The sequence below is a fragment of the Protopterus annectens genome, chromosome 5.part0 (genome assembly GCF_019279795.1).
Source record: "Protopterus annectens isolate FY-2018-M chromosome 5.part0, PAN1.0, whole genome shotgun sequence".
Classification (NCBI taxonomy): domain Eukaryota; kingdom Metazoa; phylum Chordata; order Ceratodontiformes; family Protopteridae; genus Protopterus; species Protopterus annectens.
Genome location: NC_056735.1, coordinates 769661177 through 769680530, shown reverse-complemented (window position 1 = coordinate 769680530; position 19354 = coordinate 769661177). Strand labels below are relative to the sequence as shown.

The following is a 19354-nucleotide window of genomic DNA, read 5'->3' as shown; positions in this document are numbered from 1 at the left end:
AAATAATTTTCTTGGGTACCTTTTTGGTTAGGCTTGTATAGGCCCTAGGGCCAACAGCCTAGTACCTACCTATGAACCTATAGGCTTCCTTAAGCACCGACAGCCCTTTTAACTTTCTGGTTGCCTGAGTCACTGTGCTAAAAGTTTTGTGCTCTGGAATTGTAATGAAAAAAAACAGTTGCTTAACAGTAATCTTTCTAAACTCATGCATATTAAGATAACCTCTTATTTTCTGTTTAGCATTTTGCAATTGCTCCTCCTCTTGTTCTGTGGGATTCCCTCCATTTTGCAATACTTTAACATTTGTTAATCCCTCTAAATTCTTGATACTTTTTAACCTTAACTCCCTTTCTTTTAATTCCAAAACTCCACTTGAATTTTCTCTCTCTTCCTAGCTATATTTTCAGAAAAGGTTTTTATCTTCTCTGATAGTTCCTGAACAAATTTCCACTACCCATGCCTTAAATACATCTCTTTTCAACAGATAGGTGGGAAAGTGCCAGTGTCTCATTTTTATTTCATTACCCTGTGTTTTTATTTTAGTTATTGGCGCATGATCTGAAATAGTTACTGGGTGCACATCAAAACCTTAAATTAAATGCACATGCTCTTGTGAAATGTAAATTCGGTCTAGCCTAGCCCAGTTTTTTATCTTGGGGAATAATATGTAAATTCACTCTGAACTCCTAGTAGTGAATTCACATCTTTCATGCCAAATTTCTTCAAAAATCTACCCTCGTTACATTTTCCCTTCTGGTCCTACCAGATACATCTTTACTGTCGCAAATCAAAATTCCAGTCTCAACCTATAAGTAATATTCCTTGCTGAAAACTGATAATTTCTCCCAGAATTTTTTTAAGCTCCATTATAGCAGTTTTCGGTGGAATACAAATACAAGCCAATAGCCCTTTAGTACTAAAAATCTACCATTATTGTCTTTTTTATCCTCTTCTGTCACTATTGGAGCTCCTCTTGCAATATTATTAGTGCTCTCTTCCTTTGCCCCTAGTATTCCACTGAATAACCATCCTGAAAAAACTTCCTGTATCAAATTCTTATGTTCAATGCTTTCCAATTGTTTCTCCTGTAGTATGGGTATTTGCATTCTACATTTTTTAATCTAGTTCACTACTCTTTTTGTATTTATATGAAACCACTGACATTTAAAGACATTACACAAAGCATCATAGTCTTGAAAAGTTATTATTCCTACCTTTTATGTATAACAGCTTTTTGTTGTATGTCTACTTCCAGCTTTTGTGTTACATGTATATACTGAATGGCAGGTTGATCTTTTACACAGTTGTTTGTCATCTCCATTTGAGCATATGTCACATCTTACAAAATGGTTTTACTGAAAGCCCTCCAACAAAAATACAAACACACACACACAATACCTTTCTAAACCTACTAAATAACAACACACAAAACTATGTACAGCTTCAAATATTGAAGTTTTACCATCATAATAGGAACAAATGTTCCAAACTGACAGCTGCACACAGAGGCTTGAAATAGCATGGATAACCTTTCTTTTAGGTTAAGATGCTTGGTACAGCTTGTGTTACTATTAAGTGATGTCTGGCTTTGTCATTATCTTTATAGCTCTCTCAGCTGGGAAAACACTTGAGTGCTTTTAGAAAACAACTTCACCAAACCATTTCACTTATCAGATTTATCTGCTAGTGATATGAGAACCACTCAGAAAACTGCCAAGCATATATTTGCTTACTAGAAAAAAGCATTATAATATTATTCTTTTTCATTTACTTGCTTTCTCTTAAAGTTTGTTACTATAGTAAGCTAATGACCTTAACCCAGCCATTCCCCTATGCAAGAATGAGAAAAGGCAAACTATTTTTTCTTTTGTCATGCTCTGTTAACCATATTTTTTTACACATTGCAGTACCTACCTTTCTTAAAGCTGAATAAGAGAGACAGAAGGGAGAAAGAAAGAAAAACAAAGAGGAGAACCTATTTACATTAATAGCCCCATTACTTAAAAATAACTGAGAAAACTTTACATTATAACATGCAAAGAAAATCATGCACCAATAAAACGGTACTATTAAGAAAGAAACTGTTTTACCTGCAGTTAACTTCCCCCTCCTCTTTCCCTCTTCTGAGTATTTTTCAAAACATTAAGCATGTTTCTCTTGTTCTATTCCTGTTCATTTCTATCTTCGAAATCCGGTCTCCACTTCTTTTCTAATGTACTCTTGATTCTTCTACTCAACTCTTTTTTTCCTTCACTCAAGCATTTTATATTGAAACACTAAAATGTTTCACTGGCACATTCTCTGTGTGGTATTTATTACCAGAAGAACAAGAAGCAGAATCCCCTTTGGGTTCACAGCTCACTTTCTGATGTACAAATTTTTGTATTTCTTCCCTAGCATGTAATTCATTGAAAAACTATTCTGTCCTTCCAGGAAAAAAATATTTTCAAGTCAGCTGGGTACAGCAGTTTGAATCTCACGCCTTCTTCTTGACATTCCATGAATAATGGAATCATTTACTCTTCTTCTGCCTAATGTAGAATTATTAGTAATTCTCCACAAACATTCTGTTTTCTCCCACTTTTAATCCTTCTGCCACAATTTTGTCAGAATCAACTCCTTCTGCCCTTAAGATTGCATCTTCACTATTAAAGGTCTAGGTTGTTTTCTACTAGCCAGGTTTGGATCACACACATGATCTGGCATTTTAATTAACAATTCCTGTTGTGGAACACCAGTGCAGTTGCTTATTTGTCCCTTCATAATGCAGTCTGTTCCTTTCAGCTTCTCTGATACAGCAGAAAATCTCAGGTTTTCCCTACGTGGTCTGTCCTCTAATTCTATTATTTTTTGAAACATCTTGTGCGGTCTCATATTCAGCCAACATTTTCTTCATTTTGACCTCTGTGTTCTACAGTCTTATCAACTTATCTGAATATCTGTTTAAAGCTTCTTCCATTTTTTCCAGCCATTTATTGTTTGAGTTGTTATACTGCATCAATGTTTCATTTATTTTAATCAGGTCTGTTGTGCAGTTGCCTTATACTTTCCTCTAGATTACTGGTAGTCATGTTTGGAGCTCGCACTGCTTTGTGTTGAACAGCTGTAGTACTTTTCACAGTCAGTGTTTTTCTTTAACTTTTGTAGCTGATTTTCCTTCAGGGCCTCTGTATTTCAATTTTCCTGGCATCCAGGCAATGCACTAACTAGCTGGTTACTGAAATTTAACCAGAAATTTAAGTTTACTGGATTTCTCTGCTAAGTTTCTCTTTTCACAGTGGGAGAGCTAGAATTAAGCTGTTACTCAATGTGCAGCCATCTTGGAAGTCCCTTTTCAACACTTAATTGAATTATTACTTATGACATAGACAATGATACATTTATATACAATGAAAACAAACCATAGTGACATTCTCGGTTACAAACATTATACATCCCATATAATCTTCTGTACAGTCATTGCCAATCCAACATTATATAAGTCACTCAATTCCAGCCTTCCTTTAAAAAACATCATTCCTCCCCCATAACATTACTCTGCATGCATTGTTCCCACAGTTCCCGTTTTTTTCTATGTAATTCGCTCCTACCCTCTTCTAAAGGTTCACCTTCTATTTTATCTCAGTTATTATATTCACTATTTCAAATATGGTTGGTTTAGACTTGGATTTCTATTATCTAGTAATTGCTTTTTTTGGCAGGTACCAGAATTAAACTTAATAAACTCTTACTATATCCAAGCACTTCAGATCTTGTATCCCAGCTCAAAAAAAATTTCCTCAGTACACATTCAGACACTCAGTATTTTTGTCAGAGAAGTCTGTACTGAAATGTTAAAGCCTGCCAATTAATTACACTCCCAAAAATATGTTCCCAATAACCTCTTTCTTCCCCATAATACCTCCATCACTTGCAATCAACAAGATGAAAAGTTTTTTGGAGTCTGCTTTACATATAAAAATACCTATGCAAATACTTCCAAGGTAAAATCTTAAATCTTCCTAACTTTGTTGCATATTTGGGACCCATACATATATTCTCCCACTGTTTTCTTATGAATTCCTTAGGCAATCTCTCTTTGCAGTCTTTTCCAACCTCCTCCATTTGATTCCTATAGTTATCATGCAATATTTTATATGCCCTACTTATTATCCCTTTTTAACAGCAGCTTCTATTCTAGATTAAACTAAAAACTCTTCCAGTGCTGGTCTTTCACTTAGGATTCCCCTATCCTTTCGTCTTTGCCTTACTCAGATATCAATCCCCGATAGGGAATGCAGTCCAAATGTATTACTGGCCTCTTCCCATTCTATTACCTTTTCGGGGATTAAAAACATTTTCACTACTTGTATGTTGCTATCCATATCCATAAACGAGAGCTTCTAGTTCCTCAGTTTTTGTATTATCTTTGTCTAGTCTCTTCCCACATATCTTTAGCAACCTTAATAAAATCCTTTTTAACCCATACTCCCAGTACTTCATTTTATCATGTCCCCATAAATATGGGTATTGCTGAACCAATAGTTTACAGTTAAAGCCTTCATTCTATTTTAATGTCTCAGAATGTTCAACTTCAATGATATATGCTTTTCTGGTTTTATCAGCTAAAAATCTGCAAATAAAGCCAACATATCTTGATTACCATACCGATTATATCCTTGAATTTCTTAGCCCCTTACTTTTTTGACAATGGTTCTAAATGCAATGCAAATACCAAAAAAGACATCCCTTTCCTGGTTTCTCTGTTCAGACAGAATGTATTAGAGAGAAACCTCCCCATGCTTTAATTTTCAACTTCAATCCCTCATATACCCTTCTAATTAATTTTATTACTGTGTCATGGAATGCAAATGCTTCCACTGTGCTATTTATAAAATCCCAGCTTACTCTGTCGAATGCTTTCTTTACACTGAGACCCACAAAGAATAATGGTACTTGCTTCTTTCTGGCTCATATCTGTTCTATTCAAGGAAAACCACACACACACACACACACACACACACACACACACACACACACACACACACACACACACACACAAAAACATGTTTATTTCATTAAGGTTTGGTGTTTCCTACAGTTTAACACCACTCTGGGACTATTTACAGGGTTTTAAATATTTTTATAAGTAATTTTGGCATCTGACCACATGGGGTCTGGAATCTTGAAGTAATTCTGATTTAGTCTGCCTCTGGGTATCCCACAATGCAGTACTTGTCTGTAAAAAAGTAAATATAATATCACGCAGGCCTCATTCTTCCTAAAGCTCCTGCCACTGTATTGATTTTACATGCATACTTAAAAACAAACTGACTGAAAGACAGCAGTGCAACATTTCATGCCGTTCAACGACTACTTAAAACACAAACAGGGTAAATGCCACAGAACAGACTTTCAAAGTGCTTTTTACTGTTGCTTATTTTTAGAATGGCTAAACTCCACTCTCTTGTAAAGCCTGAATTTACTACTTTGACTCATTTCCCATTCCCCCTTCACACCTAACTTCCCCAGCTTTCAAAGTGCTAAGGGTAATTTGAGCGGTTTACTGCTGACTCGTGTACTGTTTCCTTATTCTAGCCTTTACTTTCTGTATGGGTAGGGGAAGGACCAGGGAGCTGTGACATTACAGCATGGGTGGGTTTTTATGGACAGTAGTGGTGATGTCAGTTTGGGGAGGGAATTGGCCAGAAAATTGCCTATATTCATTGGCCTTGATGACAACAATGAATTGGAGACTGCAGCAAGCTTTTCCAGGGCAGGCTAAAAGTTTTTTGAGTAAGGCACTGTTTTAGTGGAGAGAAGCAGTCAATTTAAAATGTTTTATTTTATTTACATTTGTTTACCAGGTAGTGTCCAACTGGACTGGTGGCCTGTTTTCAGTGGAGACCTGGGGAGAAAAGCTCCACAAAACAATAATACAGAAATAGAGTACAATCAAAGAAAAATCAACATGCTGTTTTGTTGTTTATTCATACCAAGGACGGTAAACAGAGAGAAAAAGGCCAGAGAAGTTGAGCATTTAATAACAGAATCATTTTGTCCTTTAAAATTGTCAAATGTTTGCCTCCCTTCGACAAAACAACTTTGATCCATATCTACCATTTTGGGAATACCTTTGCCATTCTTTTAGCCATTACAGACAAACACTTTATAATCATGGTTTAGAATCAAAATGGCCACATATAAAGCTGGCTCTGATAGATATTTACCATCTTTAGTAATACAGCCACCACAGCTTTATTCCAAGATGTTGGTGATGCCCTTCTTTTTAAAATACTGATAAAACCTTCCAGATATTTATCACTCTCCTCTTTCCTAGCTTCCTAACTTCCACATCAGTACCATTTATTTCTGAAAACTTTCCTGTAGATTGGTTATACATTGCCGTTTTTGTCTGATTTCCTTCTAACTGTTAAAAATCTGCCTCTAATGTTGGCATGTTTAATTCTTCCATAAATATTTCTATTTGTGCTTTTTCCTGATTTCCACATTTCTCTGCTTTGTACAGATTTTCATAAAATTTCCAAAACATATACAATACATCTACAGGCTCTCTTTCTGTTGTCTGAATCGTTGTGCTAAGTTTTTGTGCTTTGGAGTTATCAAAATACAGTTGCTTAACAGCAATCTTTTTAAATTCATGCACATAATCCAAGTAGTTCCTTATTTTCTCTTTAGCACACTGCAGATTCGCCTCTACTTCTTTTTCTGAGAGATTCCCCTTATTCTGTAATACTTTATCCTTTGACAGTCCCTCTAAATAATGTGTTCCTTCTTAACCATCTCACTCTTATTCTCTTATTTTTACTCTATTTTTAAACTCTACTTTTATTTTATCTCACTCCCTAGCTATTCCTGCTAAAGACATTTCTAAATTCCTTAACAACTCCCAAATAATTGCCATTACTCATTTTGTAAATTCCTCGATTTTTAAAAAACAGGTTCACTGATGTACACTAGACCAATGACCATTAGAGCCCTTATAAGGCTAGCCGTGCAACCCAAATTTGACCCAAAATATGATTTATATAGGTGGTGACTTACTGACTGCCTTTGTTCATCAGAGACATAGGAGGCAGACCTATGGTGAGTTTTCAGTTACCCATCCAATGGTGCAAGTTGTGATTAAATAGGGATAGGGAGGAACTCTGCTTCACACGGATGGAGAGCCTGTTCCAGAGAATGTCTCGCTCCAGCATGTCTTATTTACATGGCAAGCAAAATTCAGGTAATTTAATCTAGAAGTTCTGATGCTGTTTTGCAAATGTCCAAAGGTTTCATCAAAACAGGGTTCAGGCATGCCTTGTATGCCAGACAAAGATCACCTCTCAGAAGTCTGTATGAAACAGAGTAAACAGACCGGGCTTTGAGACCATCAGTGGAGAACACTTTTTCTCACTGTATTTTCTTTAGGAACCTTTGTGGACATTCCAACCTGCATGTATCTGGTCAGATATACACCGAAGGGGACATTACACTCCAAGCCTGATGAGGGCCGAGTACAGTGTATGATGACCTGTCTGGACCTAGATGATATGTTTTTGCTTTTTTTTTTTTACTACCTTGGACACATGTTAGTTGAAGGCTATCTACAAGATTTTCTAGATCCCTGACAAGTGAATCAACTTTTAAGGGTGTTTTACTGAAGTCATAGTTACCCAGGGTGGTAGACTTGCAAAATATAGTATAATGCTCTCCTTGGTATTCAGTTTTAAGCCATGACTTTGTCACAAACATTTGCTTGCATTAGACCCTCTTTAAGGCTGTTCCCATCTTGAAGGGATTATATGACTGCTCGCAGTTTGCAATAATCTGCACACCTGGGTAGCCAAAGGCATCTGACAATGACTTTAACATGCGAGAAGGACATGCCAAAGAGGAGTGGACTTCATAGAGGTGACCTCACCAATTCTAAACTCATGGGTCAAATCAGCAAGCCAGCTAGCTATCCAGCATGTTATAAAGGGGTCTATACCTAGTTAAGTAAGTCTGGTGACAAAGCTCGAGTGGGATAATATATCAAATGCCTTAGCCAGATGTAGGTAGGCAGTATGCACCATTTTCTCATCTATTGCCTTAGTGACCTTTGCATACAAGTCCATCTGATTCAGTAAGTATGACTTCTGTTGAGAAAGCCAAACTGGGATGGAGATGGTGTGGAGGACTCCTAAGTCCTCGTTGAGAAATTCCATGATAATTCTTTCCATGGTTTTGCAAATAAGACTAGTCAGACTAACAGGTCTGTAGTTTCCAGGATCTCTTGAAGGTACTCCCTTATGGAGAGAGAGATGACTGTTGCAGTCCTTCATTCATTTGGCACAAAGCCTGTTTTAAGACTACATTTGACTCCAGGGGTCATGATAAGTCATGTTTACAGTATCCGCGAAGCATCCTGGGATGTTACTGGGACCTAGTGAGGCTGTGTTCTTGACCTTAGCGAGTGCAACCAGTACATGCTCCTTAGTTATAGTTGGAGGGATTATGTCTGAGGGGATGGTTAGGAGTACGGTACAGTTGGAAATGAATTTGTCTGACAACAGGTTTGCTACACTGCCAGGCTCTGTGAATGTGGCACAATTAACCACCAGTTACTGTGAGCTGCACTTGAGGTTTCTGACATAACTGTAATAGGCTACCCTTCACCTGGGAAGCTATCTTAACCTCAATGTTGGCTTTGCTTTACCTAATCAGCCTGCTTAGTTGCCTATTTACTTTGATGACAGAGTTTCTATCTTTATGGGAATTACCCTTCCTCATTTTTGCCATATGTGTGTTCTTTCTGTTGTATATACGGTTTACTTTGGGATGCCACAAAGAAAGTTTGTTTCTGTGGCTACTCCAGGCTTTACTTCTGGTAGGTAAAGCAATCTCCATGCAGCCACTGACATGGCTGTACAGAGTTTCTGAGAGCAATTCAGCACCGGCTGCTGTGTTCTCTGGATTTGCGGGGCATTGAATTTTGACAAACTATCATCTAATAAAAGGTAATTTGCCTTGGAATAGCTCCTGTTACTGGTTTTAATGGGATTACAGAGTTCTTTTGAGGCTGAAGGAAACAGTTTCATGGTCGGACCTTACAAAGGAGGATGAGACATGGGAAGTTGCAGATTTCTCCCATATATGGAAGCACAGAATCCAGTACATTGGAGCCTCTAGTGGCCATATTGATTATTTTGTCAAGGGTGTTTGAATTTATGAAGTCCAGGAACCCTGAGCCTGTAGATTTGAGACTGGGTAGGATTCCACTCTAGGGAGGGATAATTAATGCCTCCCATGACTAGGGTGTTAGGCTGGATGGTAAGTATACAGTCTGAGCTTTTTGGGACACGAAGGGTAATCTATAGCTGGCTGGGATATGGCACAGGATTTTGTCTATTGTGATCTGCATGTGGAGGAACACCAGCACATCACCCTGTCTGACCAATCTAGAAGCATGCTTGTTACTCATGCATACTGAGACAACACCTCCTTTAGTCCTTGTCTTTACAGTTACTGGTCTAATAGTGTGGAAGGCACTGAAACCTTGCACGGCCAAGGTATTCCTTTCTGCTTTAAACCAGGTCTCTGTAACTGCACATATATCTATATTCTCTACTGTGAGGAGGGCTTGGAGGGAGTGTCTTTTTTTTTTTTTTTTTTTTTTAAGTTATGCTCCTGGCATTGAGAATTAACATTCTGAGGTTCAATTGAGTTGATTTTGCTATGCTGGTTGGTCTGTCAATTTGGCATTGCCTAAAAAAGACACTATGGAGTAGATAAAGTGTTACCCAGTATTTGAAAGGCAAGAGGGAAGAGGTTCAGACCATGCTTGGCAAAGCAATGTGGTCTGTTAACCATGTCCTCCAAGATGACAGTCAATGGATCCCCTTAGAATGACGACAAAGATGACCAGTAGTTGAAATCAATCACTTTTGATCATACTGTGGCATCATCCTCAGTGAAGGTAATATGCCACCCCTATAGTGACTTTTTTAGGCAAGGTTCAAATGACAAATTCACCACCGTAACAGGAACAGGCAAGCAAAAACTGAGGGTGATGCCACTCAATGCCAGAAGTCTAAATCTCAAAATGCACTCACTCGAGGCACTCCTTAAAATGGAGAACATAGATATCTGTGCAGTGACTGAGACCTGGTTCAAGGCTCCAGAGAGCACCCCTGCACTACCAGGCTATAACTCATACCACACTTTTCAGCCATGTAACCTGGACCGGAACACCAAAGGTGGAGGTGTATCCATATTCATTAAGGATATCCACACCTCCAGACTAGTTGCTCAGCATAATGCAGCCGAGGTTATCCAAGTGCAACTAACTCTGGACAAAACTGCAATACAAATTGTAGCTTGCTACAGATCACACACCATGCCCCAGGATTCCCACTCCTCTTTTCTTGATGTACTGGAAAATATTAGGGTTCAACCAAACACCCAAATAATGGGCGATTTCAACTACCCCACCATTAACGGGGAAAATTACTCATGTACCAACTCCTTCGCTCAACACTTTCTGGAATTCATAAACTCCAATGCCCTGGATCAACTTATCCACATTCCCACCAGGGGCAACAATATCCTAGATCTGGTCATTACCAATATGAGTGAACGGTGTTCCACACCTGAAGTCAATGCCTCATTGGTCCGATCCAACCATAAGCTAATTACCCTAGATATCCACATCCTGCCTCCACCCCCCATTAAGGAAACCATTTTAAAAAATTTCTCCAAAACCAACTTCATGCTTCTTAAGACAGAAGTGGTAAACTTCATGATACCCATGCAGATGGACAATACAGTTACGACTACTGCACTTTATAAGCACTTACATGAGTGCATGGATCATGCTATCCCAAACAGAACCAATACGCTATCCTCTAAAAAAAGGAAGCCAATCTGGTGGTCCCCTGCAATAAACAAACTGTACAACAGAAGGAGGAAACTCTTGCAAAAGAGAGTAAAATCCCATGAGTGGAGGAGCTCCCTGGTCAGCCCAAGTAAGAAGCTGCGATCCCTGATAAAATCCACCAAAGCTAGTTACAAAAACAAAATAGCCATTGATTCTAAAGACAACCACAAAGCATTCTATAGCTATGTCAAGAATCTGAATGGCAACACTCAGATCTGCTCCGAGTTGCAGCACAATGGCACTAAATATACAGAGCCAACTGATATTGCCAACATCCTGGCAGATAGGTTCACTGCTAACTTTATCCCCCTCTCACCCCCTAAAAAGCCCGCCTCTATACCAGAAGAATGAAAAGTTCCTGTAATCACGGCTGCACAGGTAAAAACCACACTCTCCAAAGCCAAGAGCACAGCATCCATGGGACCAGACAACATCCCAGGCTGCGTTCTACACAAACTACATAATGAACTGGAACCCCTCCTAAGTACCATGTTCAATCATAGCCTCACCTCAGGCTTTGTGCCTGCTAAATGGCGCACAGCAACAGTTATCCCACTCCACAAGTGGGGGAGCCACCATGGACTCCGGGAACTACCGCCCCATTAGCCTGACGAGCCTGGTCTGCAAGGCCATGGAACGTATCATCATGGAACTTATAAACAAAGACATTGGTAATCTCCAAACTCTGAATCCCACCCAGTTCGGGTTTGTAAAAGGCAGATCATGTCTCCTAAACCTGATAGACTTCTTTGAAGCAGTCACCAAAGACGTAGACAAGGGTAAGGTGGTTCGCATCTAGGCAATACACTTACTAGCCAGTAACTGAAATTTACCCAAAAAGACAAAACACACTAGCCCTGTTTTCAGAGTTTCTGTTTTAACAACAGAAGAGCTGGAATTAAGCTGTTACTGAGTGTGCAGCCATCTTGGAAGTCCCTTGAGCAATTCCTTAATGATCTTAAGTGTAGTACCCAGTTTAGGAAATTATTGACTAGTAATAGGTTAACCCATGGCAGGCAGGCAGGTTGAGAGGACTCCAAGGTGTACCTTAATATTTAAGTGCAAGCTAATTCCACATGAAAGAGATAACCAAGATACTGGAAGATCATGTACACTGCTGCAGTGTAAGAATCTTCTGACCTTCCCCGGGCACAAGCAGGAAATGTTCAACGTATCCTCAGTGTACCGATGATGAAAGGCCATAGGATTAAATCATCCAAGCTATGAACTGTAGTGTCTTCAGAGAGGTGTACGAGTACTTTTGCAGAAAACATCAAGTTGTCTGCTCTCTACAGGAAAATGGCACACTTACATAGACATAAAAGCTCATCATTGCACATCATAAGAATTTTGCACCTTTGGTGTCTGTGTATAGGTATGTCAAATGTTGGCGTCTGTGATACCACACCTGAACTGGCTCACCTACATCTCTTTCAACTTTCTCTCATAGTTGTTTTTTCTTGGGGAAGTATGTTACAAAGTCAATGCAGACAAGTTATAGGTCTCAAAAGCCTTGTCTTGTTGAGGTAGTTAGGAATGCTGTCTATCAGATAGTTTTAGGTGTGAAACCTTGTCAAATGCTGAAGTCTTCCATGCTGTGTTCAGACCTTACACAAAAGGCAAAATGATTATGGGAATCTTTGTAGAGAATTTGCTAATCAGTAATACAACTCATCTTCTTCAGCTCCGTCATACAATTGCAAAACTAAAACTGTAAGACGACCAATATAATGCAGTTAAGAAAAATAATGTTTCCAGTGTGGTACTTGTATTAAGCTCTGAAGCGGGCTTAACCATGCCAGACACTGACCTTCATCTATGAAGGTAGTCAAAATGAACTATCTTAAGAAAGCTCTAAAATAGTGTAGCCATATGCCTATTTTATACTGGGACATGACATCTAAGGAGAGAAAGCATCTGCCACAAGTGAAGGCAGGTGTTCTAAGTTTTAGAAGCTGGGCCAGACATAAGGAACCCACCCATAAAGACATCCAGGTAGTCTGGACTACTACAACAGTAATCTAAACGAAGATAAGTTTTGGTCAAGAAAAAATATACTTCAACAGTAAAGAAACCCTTCCAGTAACACAGCACTGCTTACGACAATGTAATACTTTAAAGAGAAAAATTACTTGGCTTCACATTAACCTCCCATAAATCTACTTAGCAAAGTATGTACCTGTAAATATAGGACTGCAAAATCTGAAACAGCAGACTACAATGAAAAAAAAAAGAAAGTAGTACAATATCTTGCATACTAACTTTTGTTTGCACATCTAATAAAATATTTCACCAAACTACTGATTTCTTGCATCTTCTTCTGTCGGTTGGCTTGAGTGATAGCAGACACATTGGCTTTTGCTGTTTGAAGGCATTCTGTTTCTTTTTGGATATACCGTTGTAGAAATCTAAAATAAAAACAGACAGCAAGAGGGCAATGTAATAAAACATCCACTTCAAGAAACATAACAGATTTCAGTGCATTACATCAGAAATTTGCAATGACAGGAAAAGAAAAACTGGTGGCCAAGTAGTCACCTACAGCTCTTAAACTTCTTTTTAAACTAATTCTTCAAGGCATCCTGTTACAGTTACTTCTGTGTCTTCCTCCTACTGTGGGATAAGGTTTTAAGTAGTACAACTCCAAGCACTACCCTACCCCCCCACTGACATCAGTGCAATATACAAGCAGGTGTTTCCACACATTGCCGCCACATTCATTCTCCAGTAAACATCCACTCATTTGTTCCAACAAGCCTTCCGGTACCAAGGCAATTAAAACAACCTTGGTCACAGTTGACAGAGGTAGATGTTCAGCTCCTGTGTTTCACATCTGAAGTACTGATACAATTTACTTGTTGGAAAGGCAGCAGAGTGGATTACTGCAACAAGTTATAGCCTGCAGATCACATTTTGATTTCCAGATGCTTCAAATAGATGCGGTCCCACTTGGTAACTTAAAACAAACTGATGTCCTTGGAGTACTAGTTAAAAACACCTGCCCCTACTAGAGTTGGCCTAGTTAACAAAAGTAACAAATTCCATACAAGTTTTAAGTTTTTTTTCAGCAAAACTATATTTTTCCACTTACATATGTTTTCTACACTTATTTCTTGAAGTCCTTATACCAGAACTGTCAACTGGGGAAACCTGATACTACAGAGAACTGCACTATCACCACATATTTCATGGACAATGCTGCAGTGCCACAGCTAAGCTAAGGAAGCACAAGACTGATGAAGTCTTCCAAAAAAATCCTCACAACATTACCTTTACAGTCCCAAAATGATGAACTCAGACAAAGGTAATTTTGAAATACTGATACACCAAAAGATCTTCAAAAATGAAAGTTGTTTACAAAAAATGTAGTAAAAATAAGCTTTGTCATTAAATTATTTGAAAATTGTAGTTATCACAGCTTTTTTCCCTCCAAATCTTGTCAAATAGCTGTTGCTTGCAGGGCAAGAAAGAAATGGCCAACAGGAATGTAAGATGGCAGTGGGAGTGTTTTCAGCTAAAGAAAGTAAAAAAAAAAAAGTCAAGAGAGAGAGCAACTGTGAAAATACAAAGAAACGGAAAGCAGCGTAAAATGCAGATGGTAATAATATCAGGTGAAGAAGAAAATCCTTCAGTCACTCTAGAGAGAGAGGCTGACCAAATACACTCTTGACATTTCAAAATGAGTGGTTCCTCTTAGAATATATAGAAATAATTAACAGTGGATGGTGAAAAATAGATGTATTGGATAATACTAATATACTACTGTCACTGGATTTTTGTGCTAAAAAGTGCTAGAAAGAGTGAGCTGGGAATTTATGAAGATATTCTTAGTTTCATCTACAGAGGTGAACAAGCTAAGATGAAGTGTTGTGCTGCACTATCTGAAGCATTTAGTTTTACAAGAGGAACTACGCACAGATGTCCACTTTCACAATTACTGTTTGCTATGTATTTATAACCATTAGCCAGAGACACGAGACAACCAAATATAATTGGATATAAATGATCTGATCATCTGACATACGGAACTGAGGAGTATTACAAAACAGAAATAGAACTCAAGGGTGAAAAACGGGCTAGATGAGATTCTATAACGGAAATTGAGGTTAAAGAGGATGCTGACATGGAACAAAGTGCTTAAAATGAAGATCTGTTTAAAGAAATGGACTAATACAAGGTTTGAAATCTCTTTTCCAACTGTTAAGACTTGCAACATAGTGACACTGCAATTAGGTTAATAGTTTAATACCTTACTGGTTTAGGATCAACTAATTTGAAGGGATATTTTAAAGCTACACAGTTAAGGCTCACATACATAACAGCAGAAAACTATAATTCAAAGTAGAAAGGGATGATGATGATGGAGCAAGGGGAAGCTCAAGAGTTTAGGCGAGTGAGATTTTGGATGCAGATCCTTGATGAGAATAATAGCTGCTACACAGAAATGACAGCAATGTGGAAAGATACCCAGGCAGTTCTAACAGTAGTAAGACTAACAGGTCTTATAAAAAAGAATCTACAATCGTATTTAGATATGTTATCAATACAAGTAACTACATACGAAATGCAGGAGTCAATACTGGGCACACTGCGGGTGCTGCCAAGAGCACTTCTTACTGACAAAGATTGAAACAATACTAATTTCATGAACTTTAACCATACTTTGGCTTAGGAATGGGGCCCATTCCCATCATGGTATTAGAAACCCAAAAGACTTGGAGAAATTAAAAAGACAGAAAATGTTGCATTCATAAAGTAGCAGAAAAGTATACCAAGAAATAAGACAACACAAGAATGGAGAAAGGAGACTCTGCCAATAGGGCTGACTTAATTCGGGATACAGAGAATAAGCAACAGGAGGCTGGAATTTACTGGAAAAAAAACTGGCAAAGAAACCAAGGTATTGTAAACAAATATGGGTTCCTATTACATAATCGAACTTCCAGAAGGTCGAACATCAGAAGTTCGAACCTGGAAGTTCAAAAGGTGAAAATGTCGAAGCCGTGGAAGTCCGAATTCTTTCCCGGGGAAAGAATTTGGTTGAATGTTTCTGCGGCTTCAACATTTTCTCGACTGTGGTGCGAAGGTTACGGAACGGGTTAAGGTAAGCGTGTGATTGTGACGGACGTTTGGAATAGGGTGCGGGTAAGGTAAGTGTGTGACTGTGACGGACATTGGGGTTAGGGTGCGGGTAAGGTAAGTGTCCAATACTAATGGACTTTAGGGTTAGGGTTTGGGTTAAGGTTAGTGCATAGGTAGCTCTGTATGTAAGGTTTAGTGTAGATTTATAAGGTTTTTGGTGTGCTTGTGTTGTGTGTGTTTTTCGGAACAGCAATTTTTTTCCCTGGGAAAAAATTTGCTGTTCTGATGTTTCAATGTTATTGCATTTTGATCTTCAAAGTTCGAACATCTGGTGTTCGACCTTCTGGAATTTTGATAATGTAATATGAACCCAACAAATACAGACATAAAGGTGAAATGATGGGAAGAGGCCAAGAAGACATTTGCAGTGCAAGCTAGAGATTGCCTTCGCTATCAGGGATTGATGTCAATGTAGAGGCAAACAGAAAGGGCTAGGGAATCTTAAGTGAAAGTCCTGCTCTGGTAGAGTATTTAGATGCATCTAGAAGACAAGCTGTTGTTAAAAAAAGGATAAGTAGTAAGACATATAAAATACTGCACAATAACTACAGGAATAAGAGGAGCTTAGAAAACATCTGAGAAAATTGACTGGATAAGCAATTCATAGGGAAACAATGGGATGGCATATGTATGGTTCCCAAATATGCAAAGTCTAAAAGATGTAGGATTTTTAATTGGAAGTGTTTGCATACGTACTTTTATATCCCAAGCAGACTACCAAGAATTTTTCCTCAGGTAGACAGCAAATGTTGGGGATGTGATAGGGAAGAAAAACGCAACAGGGAACAAAGGTTTTGGAAGTGTAATAACTTGGCAGACTTAAAAAAATTCCATACAGAGCACTCTGTCAGAAATATTGGGTTAACAAATGGATATAACTAAGGAAATTATTTTTTTAAGCTGGGATATAGGATCTGAATTGCCTACACACAGTAAGGTCATGTTAAGTTTAATTCTGGTAGCTGCCAAAAATCAATTACTAGAAATTGGAAATAAAGAGTCTAAACCAACTATATTTGTAGTTAATACTGCAACAGAATTAAAAGAACTGGAAAAGGAATCTTTAGAAAAGGTTAGGAGCAAATTACACAGAAAAATGGAAGTTGGAACAAATCACACAGAATAATGTTTTAGAGGAGAAGTAAGGTTTAAGGGAAGGCAGAAATTAATCAATGTATGTAATGTTGGATTGAGAACAACAGTATAAAAACATACATGTGATATGCAATGTTTGCAACTGAAAATGTTAACATGGTTTGCTTTCTTTTATCTAACTTGTTTGCTTGAATATCTTTGTTTAAGAAACAATGTTAACTCAGTGGGGAGGTAGAATAGATTTTAGCGATATGGATTTGCATGCTTAACAATAGCAAGTTGTTGAAACTTAAATGTAAGCACTGACTGCCTGACAAGAGACTAGTTCGCTAGTATTCTAATAGTGTCAGATATAGAACAGATAAGGATTAGGGATCTACTGCTATCAAGCATGAATGTCAGTAATCATTTAGTACTGCACAGTCCCATTTCTTGGTACACTCACACCTTGATTTTTTTGTGTTCTGCATATTTAGAAATGCACTTATGAAGCATGCTTTTTTCATACCGACATTAAAGTCATACAGAAAATCCATAATACTAGGGATTAAATCTAGGCATAGATGGTAACTCTTGATAAACTCCTTCCACCATGATCTCCCCATTTTACGTGGTTGATTTCTTTCTTTCTTGTGTCTTCTCACTTTGTCTTATTCTTCAGATTTTTACGAAATCCTGCCAATACACTAATTGGCCAAGACAGAACTGAAATAAATTAACTAAAATGGAGGGATAAGGCGGCCAGGTCTCAGACGTAATGAAGTTCTTGATACTCCGAGGTACATTTTAGAGCCCCCCCCCCCCAAATGTTTGAGCAAGTGAAGACCTATAAAAAACTTGAACAATGAAAGAAATTAGTCTTATTATCTTTCCAGGAAGGAATAAACTATGTCCAAGATTTAATATTCATAAGCGACAAAAACAGTATTCCCAATAAACTGAGAAGATGATGATAATGATGAGAGATAAAACAAGCATATCCAAAATAGTAACTGCCACAAACCCCACCCACCAAAAAAAAATACTAGGCACCTACTATGTAAATCTGTAGTTGTACAGTAGGCCAGAAATGAGAGAGCAAATGATTATAGTCATACTTAAAGTTGTTGATGTAATACATATACACAGCATGCCTCCTACCCCCTACTCCCAGAAGGCAGACATCTTGTGCGTACCCCCCTTTGATGTCAGACTGGGATAAAAGTAAAAAAAAAAAAAGGCAGAGTAACATACTTCAGCCTGATAGTACCACATGTACAGACAAAGCATGCCTCCTTACTCATATCGCTAAAAGATTACCAGTACATGTCTGGTAAGTAATTGTTAGGAAAATGAAAAAAAAAAAGAATACAATGATCACAGTAATAATTTTCACTTTTCTCCTACACAGCAGACTGCTTCCAAACAAGCTACAGCTACCCTGTGTGGAAAGCTCTGACTTCTGATTGTGAAGAAAATGAAATAAATAATGGCATGACTGTCCAGAGCCACAACATAGTCTACTGCAATTTTCTGTAGACACCTCTGAGCAGGGCTGGTGGTAAAGAAGGCCTACAGCAGAGATTTCAAGTGTGGAACCCCTTATTGAGCCTGCATCAAAATCACTGTATGTATGTGTGTGTGTGTGTGTGTGTGTGTGTGTGTGTGTGTGTGTGTGTGTGTGTCAGGTGGCCTTAGTTTCTCTCATGGCCGACAAACCCTCTAAAGGCACATCTGGTTTCAAGAGGTGTCAAAAATGTGAACTGAAAATGCCAAATTCAGATGGATACATCTTTTGTCTGTACTGTCTTGGTGCTGTCCATTTTCAGGAAGACTGCGCCATCTGTCATGGGTTCTGCGCTAGAACCTTCACAGAACACAAAAATAAGCTCAAACGTAAAGGACTTCTAAAATCTCTCAAGTTTGAAGTGGCTAACTCTAGTCCCAAAACAGAAGCCAGTTCTTCTGCGGTGTCTACCTCATCAAATCCAAAACAGCGCGCTCATTTGGTTCAGATAGCTTCCTTGGAACAGCCTTCAAAATTGGCTAAGTCTTCCACGATGCCGACTGTCTCCTTGACATTGATGGGAAAAGATACTCCTTCCTCGACACCAACCTCTTCAGCACTGGTATCGGTGCAGCCAACTCTTCATTCAGTACCAACAACCCATTTGGTACCAAAGGAGCGTCAAGTAAGAATTCTACAATAGACTTCCTATTCACCTCCCGGGAAAC

At 38.4% G+C, this 19354-nt stretch overlaps 1 protein-coding gene across 3 annotated transcripts in view; it reads right to left on the bottom strand.

Annotated features, from left to right (window-relative positions):
* The window catches only part of ATM (ATM serine/threonine kinase), a 3174581-nt gene that overhangs the window by 3007578 nt on the left and 147649 nt on the right, over positions 1-19354 (bottom strand). For all 3 annotated transcript variants that reach the window (XM_044072618.1, XM_044072619.1, XM_044072620.1), the window contains exon 4: positions 13166-13311. In XM_044072618.1, the coding sequence (XP_043928553.1) occupies positions 13166-13311 (146 nt within the window). The remainder of the gene's footprint in view (positions 1-13165; positions 13312-19354) is intronic.